This window comes from Salvelinus namaycush, unplaced genomic scaffold, assembly GCF_016432855.1.
Source record: "Salvelinus namaycush isolate Seneca unplaced genomic scaffold, SaNama_1.0 Scaffold234, whole genome shotgun sequence".
Classification (NCBI taxonomy): domain Eukaryota; kingdom Metazoa; phylum Chordata; class Actinopteri; order Salmoniformes; family Salmonidae; genus Salvelinus; species Salvelinus namaycush.
In genome coordinates, this window is record NW_024059164.1 from 41,888 (window position 1) to 59,295 (window position 17,408).

A 17,408-nucleotide genomic window follows, 5' to 3' on the forward strand; every position below is an offset into this window, starting at 1 on the left:
AGGGGGGGGCAGATAGAGGAGAGAGAAAGAGAGAGGGAGGGGGGGGCAGATAGAGGAGAGAGAGAGAGAGATTTGTGACTGTGTGTGGTCAGGCACTGCAAGACAGAATAAGAGAAAGTATTGACAACAGGACTATAAAAGGTCCACTAGTTCAGGATCTCTATGAACCTATAAACCTGCTCTGTTCTCTTCCTCTACAAGACAGGACATTACATACAGTGACTTAGAGATAACCTTTTTAACGTATAGCAGATGGTATATACTGCCACCTCGAGGATAGAGGCGGTAATGACAGTAATGAGGGCATGGAAGACAACAAGTAAACTGGAGAGAGAGGGAGAAAAACAGTGGCCTACCTTACTGATGACGATACTGTCCACTGGACTACTGTACCTTACTGATGAGGACACTGTCCCCTGGACTACTGTACCTTACTGATGAGGACACTGTCCCCTGGACTACTGTACCTTACTGATGAGGACACTGTCCCTTACTGATGAGGACACTGTCCCCTAAACTACTGTACCTTACTGATGAGGACACTGTCCCCTGGACTACTGTACCTTACTGATGAGGACACTGTCCCCTGGACTACTGTACCTTACTGATGAGGACACTGTCCCTTACTGATGAGGACACTGTCCCCTGGACTACTGTGCCTTACTGATGAGGACACTGTCCCCTAAACTACTGTACCTTACTGATGAGGACACTGTCCCCTGGACTACTGTACCTTACTGATGAGGACACTGTCCCCTGGACTACTGTACCTTACTGATGAGGACACTGTCCCTTACTGATGAGGACACCGTCCCCTGGACTACTGTACCTTACTGATGAGGACACTGTCCCTTGGACTACTGTACCTTACTGATGAGGACACTGTCCCCTGGACTACTGTACCTTACTGATGAGGGCACTGTCCTTACTGATGGGACACTGTCCCTGGACTACTGTACCTTACTGATGAGGACACTGTCCCCTGGACTACTGGACCTTACTGATGAGGACACTGTCCCCTGGACTACTGTACCTTACTGATGAGGACACTGTCCCCTGGACTACTGTACCTTACTAATGAGGACACTGTCCCCTGGACTACTGTACCTTACTGAGGAGGACACTGTCCCCTGGACTACTGTACCTTACTGATGAGGCACTGTCTGGACTACTGTACCTTATGATGAGGACACTGCCCCCTGGACTACTGTACCTTACTGATGAGGACACTGTCCCTTACTGATGAGGATACTGTCCCCTGGACTACTGGACCTCACTGATAAGGACACTGCCCCCTGGACTACTGTACCTTACTGATGAGGACACTGTCCCCTGGACTACTGTACCTTACTGATGAGGACACTGCCCCCTGGACTACTGTACGTTACTGATGAGGACACTGCCCCCTGGACTACTGTACCTTACTGATGAGGACACTGTCCCCTGGACTACTGTACCTTACTGATGAGGATACTGTCCCCTGGACACTGTACCTTACTGACGAAGACACTGTCCCCTGGACTACTGTACCTTACTGATGAGGACTACTGTACCTTACTGATGAGGACACTGCCCCCTGGACTACTGTACCTTACTGAGGAGGACACTGTCCCTTACTGATGAGGACACTGTCCCTTACTGATGAGGACACTGTCCCCTGGACTACTGTACCTTACTGATGAGGACACTGTCCCCTGGACTACTGTACCTTACTGATGAGGACACTGCCCCCTGGACTACTGTACCTTACTGATGAGGACACTGTCCCTTACTGATGAGGATACTGTCCCCTGGACTACTGGACCTTACTGATAAGGACACTGCCCCCTGGACTACTGTACCTTACTGATGAGGACACTGTCCCCTGGACTACTGTACCTTACTGATGAGGACACTGCCCCCTGGACTACTGTACGTTACTGATGAGGACACTGCCCCCTGGACTACTGTACCTTACTGATGAGGACACTGTCCCCTGGACTACTGTACCTTACTGATGAGGATACTGTCCCCTGGACACTGTACCTTACTGACGAAGACACTGTCCCCTGGACTACTGTCCCTTACTGAGGAGGACACTGTCCCTTACTGATGAGGACACTGTCCCTTACTGATGAGGACACTGTCCCTTACTGATGAGGACACTGTCCCTTGATGAGGACACTGTCCTATGATGAGGCACTGTACCTTACTGATAGGACACTGTACCTTACTGATGAGGACACTGCCCCCTGGACTACTGTACCTTACTGATGAGGACACTGTCCCTTACTGATGAGGACACTGTCCCCTGGACTACTGTACCTTACTGATGAGGACACTGCCCCCTGGACTACTGTACCTTACTGAGGAGGACACTGTCCCTTACTGATGAGGACACTGTCCCTTACTGATGAGGACACTGTCCCTTACTGATGAGGACACTGTCCCTTACTGATGAGGACACTGTCCCTTACTGATGAGGACACTGTACCTTACTGATGAGGACACTGCCCCCTGGACTACTGTACCTTACTGATGAGGACACTGTCCCTTACTGATGAGGACACTGTCCCCTGGACTACTGTACCTTACTGATAAGGACACTGTCCCCTGGACTACTGTACCTTACTGATGAGGACACTGTCCCCTGGACTACTGTACCTTACTGATGAGGACACTGTCCCCTGGACTACTGTACCTTACTGATGAGGACACTGTCCCCTGGACTACTGTACCTTACTGATGAGGAAACAGTCCCCTGGACTACTGTACCTTACTGATGAGGACACTGTCCCTTACTGATGAGGACACTGTCCCCTGGACTACTGTACCTTACTGATGAGGACACTGCCCCCTGGACACTGTACCTTACTGATGAGGACACTGTCCCCTGGACTACTGTACCTTACTGATGAGGACACTGCCCCCTGGACACTGTACCTTACTGATGAGGGCACTGTACCTTACTGATGAGGACACTGTACCTTACTGATGAGGGCACTGTACCTTACTGATGAGGGCACTGTACCTTACTGATGAGGGCACTGAGCTCCCCTGGACACTGTACCTTACTGATGAGGGCACTGTACCTTACTGATGAGGGCACTGTACCTTACTGATGAGGACTACTGTACCTTACTGATGAGGACTACTGTACCTTACTGATGAGGACACTGTACCTTACTGATGAGGACACTGTACCTTACTGATGAGGACACTGTACCTTACTGATGAGGACACTGTACCTTACTGATGAGGACTACTGTACCTTACTGATGAGGACTACTGTACCTTACTGATGAGGACTACTGTACCTTACTGATGAGGACTACTGTACCTTACTGATGAGGACTACTGTACCTTACTGATGAGGGCACTGTACCTTACTGATGAGGACACTGTACCTTACTGATGAGGACTACTGTACCTTACTGATGAGGACTACTGTACCTTACTGATGAGGACTACTGTACCTTACTGATGAGGACTACTGTACCTTATGAGAGGACACGTACCTTACTGATGAGGACACTGTAACTTACTGATGAGGACACTGTACCTTACTGATGAAGACTACGTACATTACTGATGAGGACACTGTACCTTACTGATGAGGACACTGTACCTTACTGATGAGGACACTGTACCTTACTGATGAGGACACTGTACCTTACTGATGAGGACACTGTACCTTACTGATGAGGGCACTGAGCTCCCCTGGACTGAGGTTGTTATAAACACCAGAAAAGATGGGGATGGAGATAATGATGTAGCTGAGGATACCACCCAGGTAGTCAAAGGTGTTCACTCCAACTGAGAGAGGAGAGAGGAGGAGAGGAGGAGAGCAGGAGAGGAAGAGAGGAGGAGAGGAAGAGAGGAGGAGGAAAGAGGAGGAGGAGGGCAGGAGAGGAAGAGAGGAGGAGGAGGGCAGGAGACAAAGAGAGGAGGTGGGCAGGAGAGGAGGAGGAGGGCAGGAGAGGAGAGAGGAGGTGGGCAGGAGAGGAGGAGGAGGGCAGGAGAGGAGAGAGGAGGAGAGGAGGAGAGGAGGAGAGGAGAGAGGAGGAGAGTAGAGAGGAGGAGGGTGGAGGAGAGAGGAGGAGAGTAGAGGAGAGAGGAGGAGGGTAGAGGAGAGAGGAGGAGAGAGGAGAGAGAGAGGAGGAGAGAGGAGGAGGGAGGAGAGGAGAGAGGAGGAGGGAGGAGAGGAGGAGGAGAGGAGGAGGGAGGAGGGAGAGGAGAGAGGAGGAGAGGAGAGGAGAGAGAGGGAGGAGAGGAGAGAGGAGGAGAGGAGAGAGGAGGAGGGCAGGAGAGGAGAGAGGAGGAGGGCAGGAGAGGAGAGAGGAGGAGAAAAGAGAGGAGAGGAGGAGAGGAGAGAGGAGGGTTGTTTAGATCCTACCACTTGCATTAGGAGAATTCTAGAGGTCTCAGTTTCAGATGAACGGAGAATTATTATTATTATTTTTTAAAACACAATCAATCAGACGTACGTGTGTGTGTGTGTGTGTGTGTGTGTATACATGCAGGTGTGTGTCCTTACTGTATAGCCAGAGTTCTTTGTTCATCAGACTCTTCTGGCAGCGCAGCAGCGTCTGCAGTCTCCTGTCTGTCCTCATGTGTTCCACCTTACCAGCTCTGATTCAGGAGCTGGTTAAAGGTTAGCCATGTGTTGGAAAGGTAACTAAGAGCAGCTGTTTAGCTGGTTAAAGGTTAGCCATGTGTTGGTAAGAAAGGTAACTAAGAGCAGCTGTTTAGCTGGTTAAAGGTTAGCCATGTGTGGTAAAGGTAACTAAGAGCAGCTGTTTAGCTGGTTACAGGGTTCAAGCCATTGTGTTGGTAAGAAGGTACCTTAAGAGCAGCTGTTTAGCTGGTTAAAGGTTAGCCATGTGTTGGAAAGGTAACTAAGAGCAGCTGTTTAGCTGGTTAAAGGTTAGCCAATGGTGGTGGAAAGGTTAACTAAGAGCAGCTGTTTAGCTGGTTAAAGGTTAGCCATGTGTTGGAAAGGTAAACTAAGAGCAGCTGTTTAGCTGGTTAAAGGTTAGCCATGTGTTGGAAAGGTAACTAAGAGCAGCTGTTTAGCTGGTTAAGGTTAGCCATGGTGTTGGAAAGGTAACTAAGAGCAGCTGTTTAGCTGGTTAAAGGTTAGCCATGTGTTGGAAGGTAACTAAGAGCAGCTGTTTAGCTGGTTAAAGGTTAGCCATGTGTTGGAAAGGTAACTAAGAGCAGCTGTTTAGCTGGGTTAAAGGTTAGCCATGTGTTGGAAAGGTAACTAAGAGACAGCTGTTTAGCTGGTTAAAGGTTAGCCATGTGTTAGGAAAGGTAACTAAGAGCAGCTGTTTAGCTGGTTAAAGGTTAGCCATGTGTTGGAAAGGTAACTAAGAGCAGCTGTTTAGCTGGTTAAAGGTTAGCCATGTGTTGGAAAGGTAACTAAGAGCAGCTGTTTAGCTGGTTAAGGTTAGCCATGTGTTGGAAAGGTAACTAGAGCATGCTGTTAGCTGGGTTAAAGGTAACTAAGAGCAGCTGTTTAGCTGGTTAAAGGTTAGCCATGTGTTGGAAAGGTAACTAAGAGCAGCTGTTTAGCTGGTTAAAGGTTAGCCATGTGTTGGAAAGGTAACTAAGAGCAGCTGGTTTAGCTGGTTAAAGGTTAGCCATGTGTTGGAAGGTAACTAAGAGCAGCTGTTTAGCTGGTTAAAGGTTAGCCATGTGTTGTAAAGGTAACTAAGAGCAGCTGTTTAGCTGGTTAAAGGTTAGCCATGTGTTGGAAAGGTAACTAAGAGCAGCTGTTTAGCTGGTTAAAGGTTAGCCATGTGTTGGAAAGGTAACTAAGAGCAGCTGTTTAGCTGGTTAAAGGTTAGCCATGTGTTGGTAAGGAAAGGTAACTAAGAGCAGCTGTTTAGCTGGTTAAAGGTTAGCCATGTGTTGGTAAGGTAACTAAGAGCAGCTGTTTAGCTGGTTAAAGGTTAGCCATGTGTTTGGAAAGGTAACTAAGAGCAGCTGTTTAGCTGGTTAAAGGTTAGCCATGTGTTGGAAAGGTAACTAAGAGCAGCTGTTTAGCTGGTTAAAGGTTAGCCATGTGTTGGAAAGGTAACTAAGAGCAGCTGTTTAGCTGGTTAAAGGTTAGCCATGTTGGTAAAGGTAACTAAGAGCAGCTGTTTAGCTGGTTAAAGGTTAGCCATGTGTTGGAAAGGTAACTAAGAGCAGCTGTTTAGCTTGGTTAAAGGTTAGCCATGTGTGGAAAGGTAACTAAGAAGCAGCTGTTTAGCTGGTTAAAGGTTAGCCATGTGTTGGAAAGGTAACTAAGAGCAGCTGTTTAGCTGGTTAAAGGTTAGCCAGTGTTGGAAAGGTAACTAAGAGCAGCATGTGTTGGTAAGGAAAGGTAACTAAGAGCAGCTGTTTAGCTGGTTAAAGGTTAGCCATGTGTTGGAAAGGTAACTAAGAACAGCTGTTTAGCTGGTTAAAGGTTAGCCATGTGTTGGAAAGGTAACTAAGAGCAGCTGTTTAGTTGGTTAAAGGTTAGCCATGTGTTGGAAAGGTAACTAAGAGCAGCTGTTTAGCTGGTTAAAGGTTAGCCATGTGTTGGTAAGGTAACTAAGAGCAGCTGTTTAGCTGGTTAAAGGTTAGCCATGTGTTGGAAAGGTAACTAAGAGCAGCTGTTTAGCTGGTTAAAGGTTAGCCATGTTGGTAAGGTAACTAAGAGCAGCTGTTTAGCTGGTTAAAGGTTAGCCATGTTGGTAAGGTAACTAAGAGCAGCTGTTTAGCTGGTTAAAGGTTAGCCATGTGTTGGTAAGGTAACTAAGAGCAGCTGTTTAGCTGGTTAAAGGTTAGCCATGTTGGTAAGGTAACTAAGAGCAGCTGTTTTAGCTGGTTAAAGGTTAGCCATGTGTTGGAAAGGTAACTAAGAGCAGCTGTTTAGCTGGTTAAAGGTTAGCCATGTTGGTAAGGTAACTAAGAGCAGCTGTTTAGCTGGTTAAAGGTTAGCCATGTGTTGGAAAGGTAACTAAGAGCAGCTGTTTAGCTGGTTAAAGGTTAGCCATGTGTTGGAAAGGTAACTAAGAGCAGCTGTTTAGCTGGTTAAAGGTTAGCCATGTGTTGGAAAGGTAACTAAGAGCAGCTGTTTAGCTGGTTAAAGGTTAGCCATGTGTTGGAAAGGTAACTAAGAGCAGCTGTTTAGCTGGTTAAAGGTTAGCCATGTGTTGGAAAGTTAACTAAGAGCAGCTGTTTAGCTGGTTAAAGGTTAGCCATGTGTTGGTAAGGAAAGGTAACTAAGAGCAGCTGTTTAGCTGGTTAAAGGTTAGCCATGTGTTGAAAAGGTAACTAAGAGCAGCTGTTTAGCTGGTTAAAGGTTAGCCATGTGTTGGAAAGGTAACTAAGAGCAGCTGTTTAGCTGGTTAAAGGTTAGCCATGTGTTGGTAAGGAAAGGTAACTAAGAGCAGCTGTTTAGCTGGTTAAAGGTTAGCCATGTGTTGGAAAGGTAACTAAGAGCAGCTGTTTAGCTGGTTAAAGGTTAGCCATGTGTTGGAAAGGTAACTAAGAGCAGCTGTTTAGATGGGTAAAGGTTAGCCATGTGTTGGAAAGGTAACTAAGAGCAGCTGTTTAGCTGGTTAAAGGTTAGCCATGTGTTGGAAAGGTAACTAAGAGCAGCTGTTTAGCTGGTTAAAGGTTAGCCATGTGTTGGAAAGGTAACTAAGAGCAGCTGTTTAGCTGGTTAAAGGTTAGCCATGTGTTGGTAAGGAAAGGTAACTAAGAGCAGCTGTTTAGCTGGTTAAAGGTTAGCCATGTGTTGGAAAGGTAACTAAGAGCAGCTGTTTAGCTGGTTAAAGGTTAGCCATGCTGGTAAGGTAACTAAGAGCAGCTGTTTAGCTGGTTAAAGGTTAGCCATGTGTTGGTAAGGTAACTAAGAGCAGCTGTTTAGCTGGTTAAAGGTTAGCCATGTGTTGGAAAGGTAACTAAGAGCAGCTGTTTAGCTGGTTAAAGGTTAGCCGTGTGTTGGAAAGGTAACTAAGAGCAGCTGTTTAGCTGGTTAAAGGTTAGCCATGTGTTGGAAAGGTAACTAAGAGCAGCTGTTTAGCTGGTTAAAGGTTAGCCATGTGTTGGAAAGGTAACTAAGAGCAGCTGTTTAGCTGGTTAAAGGTTAGCCATGTGTTGGAAAGGTAACTAAGAGCAGCTGTTTAGCTGGTTAAAGGTTAGCCATGTGTTGGAAAGGTAACTAAGAGCAGCTGTTTAGCTGGTTAAAGGTTAGCCATGTGTTGGTAAGGAAAGGTAACTAAGAGCAGCTGTTTAGCTGGTTAAAGGTTAGCCATGTGTTGGTAAGGAAAGGTAACTAAGAGCAGCTGTTTAGCTGGTTAAAGGTTAGCCATGTGTTGGAAAGGTAACTAAGAGCAGCTGTTTAGCTGGTTAAAGGTTAGCCATGTGTTGGTAAGGAAAGGTAACTAAGAGCAGCTGTTTAGCTGGTTAAAGGTTAGCCATGTGTTGGAAAGGTAACTAAGAGCAGCTGTTTAGCTGGTTAAAGGTTAGCCATGTGTTGGAAAGGTAACTAAGAGCAGCTGTTTAGCTGGTTAAAGGTTAGCCATGTGTTGGAAAGGTAACTAAGAGCAGCTGTTTAGATGGTTAAAGGTTAGCCATGTGTTGGAAAGGTAACTAAGAGCAGCTGTTTAGCTGGTTAAAGGTTAGCCATGTGTTGGAAAGGTAACTAAGAGCAGCTGTTTAGCTGGTTAAAGGTTAGCCATGTGTTGGAAAGGTAACTAAGAGCAGCTGTTTAGCTGGTTAAAGCTTAGCCATGTTGGTAAGGTAACTAAGAGCAGCTGTTTAGCTGGTTAAAGGTTAGCCATGTGTTGGTAAGGTAACTAAGAGCAGCTGTTTAGCTGGTTAAAGGTTAGCCATGTGTTGGAAAGGTAACTAAGAGCAGCTGTTTAGCTGGTTAAAGGTTAGCCATGTGTTGGAAAGGTAACTAAGAGCAGCTGTTTAGCTGGTTAAAGGTTAGCCATGTGTTGGTAAGGAAAGGTAACTAAGAGCAGCTGTTTAGCTGGTTAAAGGTTAGCCATGTGTTGGTAAGGTAACTAAGAGCAGCTGTTTAGCTGGTTAAAGGTTAGCCATGTGTTGGAAAGGTAACTAAGAGCAGCTGTTTAGCTGGTTAAAGGTTAGCCATGTGTTGGAAAGGTAACTAAGAGCAGCTGTTTAGCTGGTTAAAGGTTAGCCATGTGTTGGAAAGGTAACTAAGAGCAGCTGTTTAGCTGGTTAAAGGTTAGCCATGTTGGTAAGGTAACTAAGAGCAGCTGTTTAGCTGGTTAAAGGTTAGCCATGTGTTGGAAAGGTAACTAAGAGCAGCTGTTTAGCTGGTTAAAGGTTAGCCATGTGTTGGAAAGGTAACTAAGAGCAGCTGTTTAGCTGGTTAAAGGTTAGCCATGTGTTGGAAAGGTAACTAAGAGCAGCTGTTTAGCTGGTTAAAGGTTAGCCATGTGTTGGAAAGGTAACTAAGAGCAGCTGTTTAGCTGGTTAAAGGTTAGCCATGTGTTGGAAAGGTAACTAAGAGCAGCTGTTTAGCTGGTTAAAGGTTAGCCATGTGTTGGTAAGGAAAGGTAACTAAGAGCAGCTGTTTAGCTGGTTAAAGGTTAGCCATGTGTTGAAAAGGTAACTAAGAGCAGCTGTTTAGCTGGTTAAAGGTTAGCCATGTGTTGGAAAGGTAACTAAGAGCAGCTGTTTAGCTGGTTAAAGGTTAGCCATGTGTTGGTAAGGAAAGGTAACTAAGAGCAGCTGTTTAGCTGGTTAAAGGTTAGCCATGTGTTGGAAAGGTAACTAAGAGCAGCTGTTTAGCTGGTTAAAGGTTAGCCATGTGTTGGAAAGGTAACTAAGAGCAGCTGTTTAGCTGGTTAAAGGTTAGCCATGTGTTGGAAAGGTAACTAAGAGCAGCTGTTTAGCTGGTTAAAGGTTAGCCATGTGTTGGAAAGGTAACTAAGAGCAGCTGTTTAGCTGGTTAAAGGTTAGCCATGTGTTGGTAAGGAAAGGTAACTAAGAGCAGCTGTTTAGCTGGTTAAAGGTTAGCCATGTGTTGGAAAGGTAACTAAGAGCAGCTGTTTAGCTGGTTAAAGGTTAGCCATGTTGGTAAGGTAACTAAGAGCAGCTGTTTAGCTGGTTAAAGGTTAGCCATGTGTTGGTAAGGTAACTAAGAGCAGCTGTTTAGCTGGTTAAAGGTTAGCCATGTGTTGGAAAGGTAACTAAGAGCAGCTGTTTAACTGGTTAAAGGTTAGCCGTGTGTTGGAAAGGTAACTAAGAGCAGCTGTTTAGCTGGTTAAAGGTTAGCCATGTGTTGGAAAGGTAACTAAGAGCAGCTGTTTAGCTGGTTAAAGGTTAGCCATGTGTTGGAAAGGTAACTAAGAGCAGCTGTTTAGCTGGTTAAAGGTTAGCCATGTGTTGGAAAGGTAACTAAGAGCAGCTGTTTAGCTGGTTAAAGGTTAGCCATGTGTTGGAAAGGTAACTAAGAGCAGCTGTTTAGCTGGTTAAAGGTTAGCCATGTGTTGGTAAGGAAAGGTAACTAAGAGCAGCTGTTTAGCTGGTTAAAGGTTAGCCATGTGTTGGTAAGGAAAGGTAACTAAGAGCAGCTGTTTAGCTGGTTAAAGGTTAGCCATGTGTTGGAAAGGTAACTAAGAGCAGCTGTTTAGCTGGTTAAAGGTTAGCCATGTGTTGGTAAGGAAAGGTAACTAAGAGCAGCTGTTTAGCTGGTTAAAGGTTAGCCATGTGTTGGAAAGGTAACTAAGAGCAGCTGTTTAGCTGGTTAAAGGTTAACCATGTGTTGGAAAGGTAACTAAGAGCAGCTGTTTAGCTGGTTAAAGGTTAGCCATGTGTTGGAAAGGTAACTAAGAGCAGCTGTTTAGATGGTTAAAGGTTAGCCATGTGTTGGAAAGGTAACTAAGAGCAGCTGTTTAGCTGGTTAAAGGTTAGCCATGTGTTGGAAAGGTAACTAAGAGCAGCTGTTTAGCTGGTTAAAGGTTAGCCATGTGTTGGAAAGGTAACTAAGAGCAGCTGTTTAGCTGGTTAAAGCTTAGCCATGTTGGTAAGGTAACTAAGAGCAGCTGTTTAGCTGGTTAAAGGTTAGCCATGTGTTGGTAAGGTAACTAAGAGCAGCTGTTTAGCTGGTTAAAGGTTAGCCATGTGTTGGAAAGGTAACTAAGAGCAGCTGTTTAGCTGGTTAAAGGTTAGCCATGTGTTGGAAAGGTAACTAAGAGCAGCTGTTTAGCTGGTTAAAGGTTAGCCATGTGTTGGTAAGGAAAGGTAACTAAGAGCAGCTGTTTAGCTGGTTAAAGGTTAGCCATGTGTTGGTAAGGTAACTAAGAGCAGCTGTTTAGCTGGTTAAAGGTTAGCCATGTGTTGGAAAGGTAACTAAGAGCAGCTGTTTAGCTGGTTAAAGGTTAGCCATGTGTTGGAAAGGTAACTAAGAGCAGCTGTTTAGCTGGTTAAAGGTTAGCCATGTGTTGGAAAGGTAACTAAGAGCAGCTGTTTAGCTGGTTAAAGGTTAGCCATGTTGGTAAGGTAACTAAGAGCAGCTGTTTAGCTGGTTAAAGGTTAGCCATGTGTTGGAAAGGTAACTAAGAGCAGCTGTTTAGTTGGTTAAAGGTTAGCCATGTGTTGGAAAGGTAACTAAGAACAGCTGTTTAGCTGGTTAAAGGTTAGCCATGTGTTGGAAAGGTAACTAAGAGCAGCTGTTTAGTTGGTTAAAGGTTAGCCATGTGTTGGTAAGGAAAGGTAACTAAGAGCAGCTGTTTAGCTGGTTAAAGGTTAGCCATGTGTTGGAAAGGTAACTAAGAACAGCTGTTTAGCTGGTTAAAGGTTAGCCATGTGTTGGAAAGGTAACTAAGAGCCGCTGTTTAGTTGGTTAAAGGTTAGCCATGTGTTGGAAAGGTAACTAAGAGCAGCTGTTTAGCGGGTTAAAGGTTAGCCATGTGTTGGTAAACATGCACTACCAGCCTGGTTCATACAGGTGTTTTTTCAAAACCTATGTCAGATACTCCAGTGATTGTAATTATCTCAATATTAGGAGTTGAAAAATAAAGTTGACATCATTAGAAAGAAGATATTATCTTATTTCATCCTGTAGGTATGTAAATCAAAATGTGTTTATTCTGTTGTTGCTAGCAAAATTCATAAAAAAGATTTTCCAACTTTTTTTATTTTATAATATTTTCGCAGACCCCCCCTGTAGCTAGTCCCTGGGGTCCTCGGTCTTTAGGAATAGAATGTGTCACAAGACACATTCTCTCTTCTCTCTCTGTGTTAGCTTGCTGATCTAAAGCCTCAGCATTGAAAGGGAGCTCTAAATGTGTGTGTGTGTGTGTGTTTACCAGACCCTTACCCTGTGTGTGTGTGTGTGTGTGTGTGGGGCGTGGCGTGTGCATGAGTGTGTGTGTGTTTGTGTGTGTGTTTACCAGACCCTTACCCTGTGTGTGTGTGTGGGGGGGGGGCGTGGCGTGTGCGTGTGTGTGTGTGTGTGTGTGTGTGTGTGTGTGTGTGTGTGTGTTTACCAGACCCTCACCCTGTGTGTGTGTGTGTGTGGGGCGTGGCGTGTGCGTGTGTGTGTGTGTGTGTGTGTGTGTGTGTGTGTGTGTGTGTGTGTGTGTGTGTGTGTGTGTGTGTGTGTGTGTGTGTGTGTGTGTGTTTACCAGACCCTTACCCTGTGTGTGTGTGTGTGTGTGGGGCGTGGCGTGTGCGTGTGTGTGTGTGTGTGTGTGTGTGTGTGTGTGTGTGTGTGTGTGTGTGTGTGTGTGTGTTTACCAGACCCTCACCCTGTGTGTGTGTGTGTGTGTGTGTGTGTGTGTGTGTGTGTGTGTGTGTGTGTGTGTGTGTGTGTGTGTGTGTGTGTGTGTGTGTGTGTGTGTTTACCAGACCCTCACCCTGTGTGTAAGGGAGGTGTACAGCAGGTAACCAGCCTGTGTATGAACCAGACCCTTAGGTTTCCCTGTGCTGCCTGACGTATAGAGCAGGAACAAGACGTCCTCACTGTCCATGGCAACGGGCTCACACACCACATCCTCCTTCATCATCTCCTGTTAAAGGGACAAAGAGTTCAGCCCCATAGAAACAGTTCAGCCCCGTAGAAACAGTTCAGCCCCGTGGTAACAGTTCAGCCCCGTAGAAACAGTTCAGCCCCGTAGAAACAGCTCAGCCCCGTAGAAACAGTTCAGCCCCGTAGAAACAGAATCCCTAAAACAGGTTTCCCCATTCAAGGGAATTCCGCATTTTTTCAAGTCAATGAGCCTGTGATGCGGGGACTTTCCAATTATTTATTTTTCTTGTTTTTTTTCTTACCCCTTTTTCTCCCCAATTTTTATGGTATCCAATTGGTAGTTATCAGTCTTGTCCCATTGCTGGAACTCCCGTACGGACTCAGGAGAGGCGAAGATCGAGAGCCTTGCGTCCTCCAAAACACAACCCAGCCGAGCCACACCGCTGCTTGACACAATGCCCGCTTAACCTGGAATCCAGCCGCACCAATGTTTCGGAGGAAACACTGTGCACCTGGCGACCGTGTCAGCGTGCATTGCACCCGGCCCACCACAGGAGTCGCTAGAGCGCGATGGGACAAGAACATTCCTGCCGGCCAAACCCTCCCCCGACGATGCTGGGCCAATTGTGCTCCGCCCAATGAGTCTCCCGGTCGTGGCAGGCTGCAACAGATCCTGGACTCGAACCAGGATCTCAAGTGGCACAGCTAGCACTGTGATGCAGTGCCTTAGACCACTGCACCACACGGGAGGCCAGGTTGACCTGTTTAAAGGTCTTGCTCACATCGGCTACGGAAAACGTGATCACACTGTCGTCCGGAACAGCTGGTGCTCTCATGCATGCTTCAGTGTTGCTTGCCTTAGACCACTGCGCCACTCGGGAGGTCCCCTTTCTATTAATTATTTTCTATGGTTCAGCCATATTAAGTCTCAGTATCTCCTGTTCATAACAGACAAAGATGTCAGCCATTTTCCCCAGGTATTTTTTCAGATTTTATTGGACAGATAGAGAGGATGACAGTGGAGAAAGATAGAGATTGTGTCAAAGGGCAGTAGGCCGGATTTGAACCTATGCCGACACATCTGCAGCTTTACCGCTAGACCAGCCAGGCCACATATCGTTGGTAATTTAAAGCCTCAATAATGTTTCAGAGAGGTTTCAACCAGCGGAGGCTGGTGAGGGGGAGGACGGCTCGTAATAATGTCTGGAATGGTGTGAATGGCATGGTAGTAAAAACATGTGTTTGATATCATTCCATTCACTCCATTCCAGCCATTACACTCCATTTGGGGGGGCAGGTAGCCTAGTGGTTGGAGCGTTGGGCCAGTAACCGAAAGGTTGCTGGATTGAATCCCCGAGCTGACAAGGTAAAAATCTGTCGTTCTGCCCCTGAACAAGGACACTGTTCCCCGGTAGGCCATCATTGTAAATAAGAATTTGTTCTTAACTGACTTGCCTAGTAAAATAAAGGTTAAATTTACATTATTACGAGCCGTTGGTTTAAACCCATATTCAATCTCAATAATGCCTCCTATATTCAAGTCAAAGTCATGGTCAAGACACAGGTGCATTCACTCAAACATATTTGACAATCATTTACTAAGCTGCTAGGTTTTCCACAAGGTGATAGAGTAAGTGGTGATAAGACGTGTCAGCAGAACTATTTGACTTGTAGTACAAAGATCCATGGAGCTAACGTATTCTTTTCTTTCTCCCCATTTCAAAAAAATATATACTATTTTTCACACGTGATAAAATGATCACGCAATTTAACAAACAGTAAATAATTATTTTTTGAATTAATTATTGTTTAAATACAAAAAGCAGTTATAAAAACAGTTGTTACCTATTTATAAACACCAACCTCTTATGAACAGTTATAACCTCCCCGGTAAGCTCACCTCCTCCAGTAAGCTGTCTCTATTGGCTCACCTCCTCCAGTAAACTGTCTCTATTGGCTCACCTCCTCCAGTAAGCTGTGTCTCTATTGGCTCACCTCCTCCAGTAAGCTGTGTCTCTATTGGCTCACCTCCTCCAGCGGAACATCTCTGTCTGTCATGGCAACGGTGTTCTCTGTTCTCATGGCAACCAGGACCTGCTGGACTGAGGGACAGTTCTGGACGGCCTGGTCCACGGTTCTCTTCAGGTCAACCACCTTGCCTCCCCTCACACCCTGGTTGACCGTGATCACCGTGCTGGACTGGGCTGGAGCAGGGCCAGGTGCATTATACAGTCGATACAGAGAGAGATTGGTAGAAGGTAATGAAAGATACAGTGACTATTTGTGGTTCCTTCTCTCTTTTCTACACCACATCAGCCACCTCACCATCTCTAATTTGCTCAGCAAAGTCAAAATTGTCTACATCGTATACATTTATGGAAATAAAATCAGCTTTTTTGTTTTTTTTGTGTTAGGCATAAGGTTAGCAATGTGGTTAAGGTTAGGTTTAGGTTTAAAATCAGATTTTATCAAGATAATTTGTAGAAATAAGCAGGGTTTATGAATTAGCAACTTGGCCAGACAGTGACGACCCCTCACCGTCTCTGATGCGGTCAGCCAGGGCCTCGGAGCTGAACCCGGCGAAGACCACATTGTGGGCCGCACCTATCCGGGCGCACGCCAACATGGAGGCCACTGCCAGGGGGCAGGGGGGCATATAGATAGTCACACAGTCCCCCCTCCGCACCCCCTGGCGCTTCAGCAGGTTGCCCAGGCGACAGGTCAGCTCCAGTAGCTGTCTGTGGAGAGAAATGTCAATAAAGTTGGGTGATACGAAGGGGAATGACGGTGTGAGGGGTGATGAGTATGTGTATTTATACAGTCTATCCTTGTATGTAGATTACAGTAGTTGTGATAGGCCTACTCTTTGAGTATAGATTACAGTAGTTGTGATAGGCCTAGTCTTTGTATATAGGTTACAGTAGTTGTGATAGCCCTACTGTTTTGGTATAGATTAAAAGTAGTTGTGAAAGGCTTACTCTTTGAGTGTAAATTACAGTAGCTGTGATAGGCCTACTGTTTGTGTATAGATTACAGTAGTTGTGATAGGTCTACTCTTTGTGTATAGATTACAGTAGTTGTGATAGGTCCTACTCTTTGTGTATAGATTACAGTAGTTGTAATAGGCCTAGTCTTTCTGTATAGATTACAGTAGTTGTGATAGGCCTAGTCTTTGTGTCTAGATTACAGTAGTTGTGATAGGCCTACTGTTTGTGTATAGATTACAGTAGTTGTGATAGATCTACTCGTTGAGTATAGATTACAGTAGATGTGATAGATCTACTCGTTGAGTATAGATTACAGTAGTTGTGATAGATATACTCTTTGAGTATAGATTACAGTAGATGTGATAGGTCCTACTCTTTGCGATTATATTTGGCCGTCTCAGTTATACATGAGGTAACCCCACCAAAACATTAGTTCAGGTAAGAAATTATCAGAATGATAACCTCACATTCACCAGGGAACAATTAAACTACATGAATGTTCATAGTGTAGCGAATCCAGGGGGTAGTCCCGTCCGGGACTCAAACCCAGGTTCAGCGACTGTCAAGCTAAGGCCTTTACCCGCTGCGTCAAGAAGTCCACACTTCTTGGGTTACAGTCGCTACAAATACATGATTTGCTGCATGAATGCAGATTGAGAATTTAAAGTATGTTCCCACATGAGATGTTGTATAGTGATTATGATAGTTCCAGACCTGTAGGTGATCTTGACCTCAGTTCCAGGTTCATCTCTCTCCCAGATCAGAGCCACTCTCTCTGGACAAGTGTGAACGTGACGGTCCAAGCAGTTCACTGCAAACACACACACACACACACCCCCGCCACACACACACCCAAACACACACACATAAAACACACACACACACACATACACACACTCACACATCCCCCCCCCCCCCCCCACACACCCAAACATAAAACACACACACATACACACACTCACACATACACCCCCCCCCCCCCCCCCCCGACACACACACACACGCTCACACATACAAACAAGTGCACACACATATAGGTACGTACACACACACACACACACACACACACACACACACACACACACACACACACACACACACACGTGAAAGTCAGTTTCAAAGCAGTTCAGCTCTGCTGTTCTTTTCAAACTAAATTAACTTGAATATTTTGCCAATAGCTTGGTTGTTTCCTGGTAAATACTTTGGGATAAATGCTTAGTTCATTCACAACACAAGAGAGCCTTTGTGTCAATGTGAATGTTCTCATGATAGATTCCATCAGTGTCTTCTCCTCCTGGCTGAACCCAGTAATTGGTACTGTTTGTATTTATTAAAGATCCCCATTATTTCCTGCCAAGGAAACAACTATTCTTCCTTTTGGGTCCAGCAACATTAAAGGCAGTTACTCTGGGTGATTCTACTGGCAGAGAAATAGAACTGGCAGGGGATAT

General features: G+C 45.5%; 2 protein-coding genes across 2 annotated transcripts in view; both read right to left on the reverse strand.

Moving 5' to 3' along the window:
• abcd4 (ATP-binding cassette, sub-family D (ALD), member 4) overlaps window positions 1-11,943 on the reverse strand; it is a 23,152-nt gene extending 11,209 nt beyond the window's left edge. The window contains exons 1-3 of the mRNA XM_038984365.1: window positions 11,931-11,943; window positions 4,517-4,609; window positions 3,674-3,795 (exon numbers count right to left, since the gene is read on the reverse strand). Of these exons, the coding sequence (XP_038840293.1) occupies window positions 3,674-3,795; window positions 4,517-4,609; window positions 11,931-11,943 (228 nt within the window). The remainder of the gene's footprint in view (window positions 1-3,673; window positions 3,796-4,516; window positions 4,610-11,930) is intronic.
• An 899-nt stretch (window positions 11,944-12,842) lies between these two features.
• LOC120038702 (acetyl-coenzyme A synthetase 2-like, mitochondrial) lies at window positions 12,843-16,783 on the reverse strand. Its single transcript, XM_038984366.1, has 4 exons — window positions 16,672-16,783; window positions 15,509-15,708; window positions 14,999-15,174; window positions 12,843-13,010 (listed from the first exon to the last, which is right to left on the reverse strand). Exons 2-4 carry the CDS (start codon window positions 15,624-15,626, stop codon window positions 12,843-12,845), a joined length of 462 nt encoding a protein of 153 aa, XP_038840294.1. The 5' UTR covers window positions 15,627-15,708; window positions 16,672-16,783.
• Between the last annotated feature and the right edge of the window lie 625 nt (window positions 16,784-17,408).

Bases quoted from the DNA above. Each gene is read 5' to 3' on its own strand.
- LOC120038702 (XM_038984366.1), bottom strand. From the start codon at position 15,626: ATGCCCCCCTGCCCCCTGGCAGTGGCCTCCATGTTGGCGTGCGCCCGG. The intron at 15,175-15,508 runs GTGAGGGGTCGT...GCCCTGCTCCAG, and splicing joins GGCTGACCGCATCAGAGACG to CCCAGTCCAGCACGGTGATC. The intron at 13,011-14,998 runs GTGAGCCAATAG...TCCCTTTAACAG, and splicing joins GAGATGTTCCGCTGGAGGAG to GAGATGATGAAGGAGGATGT.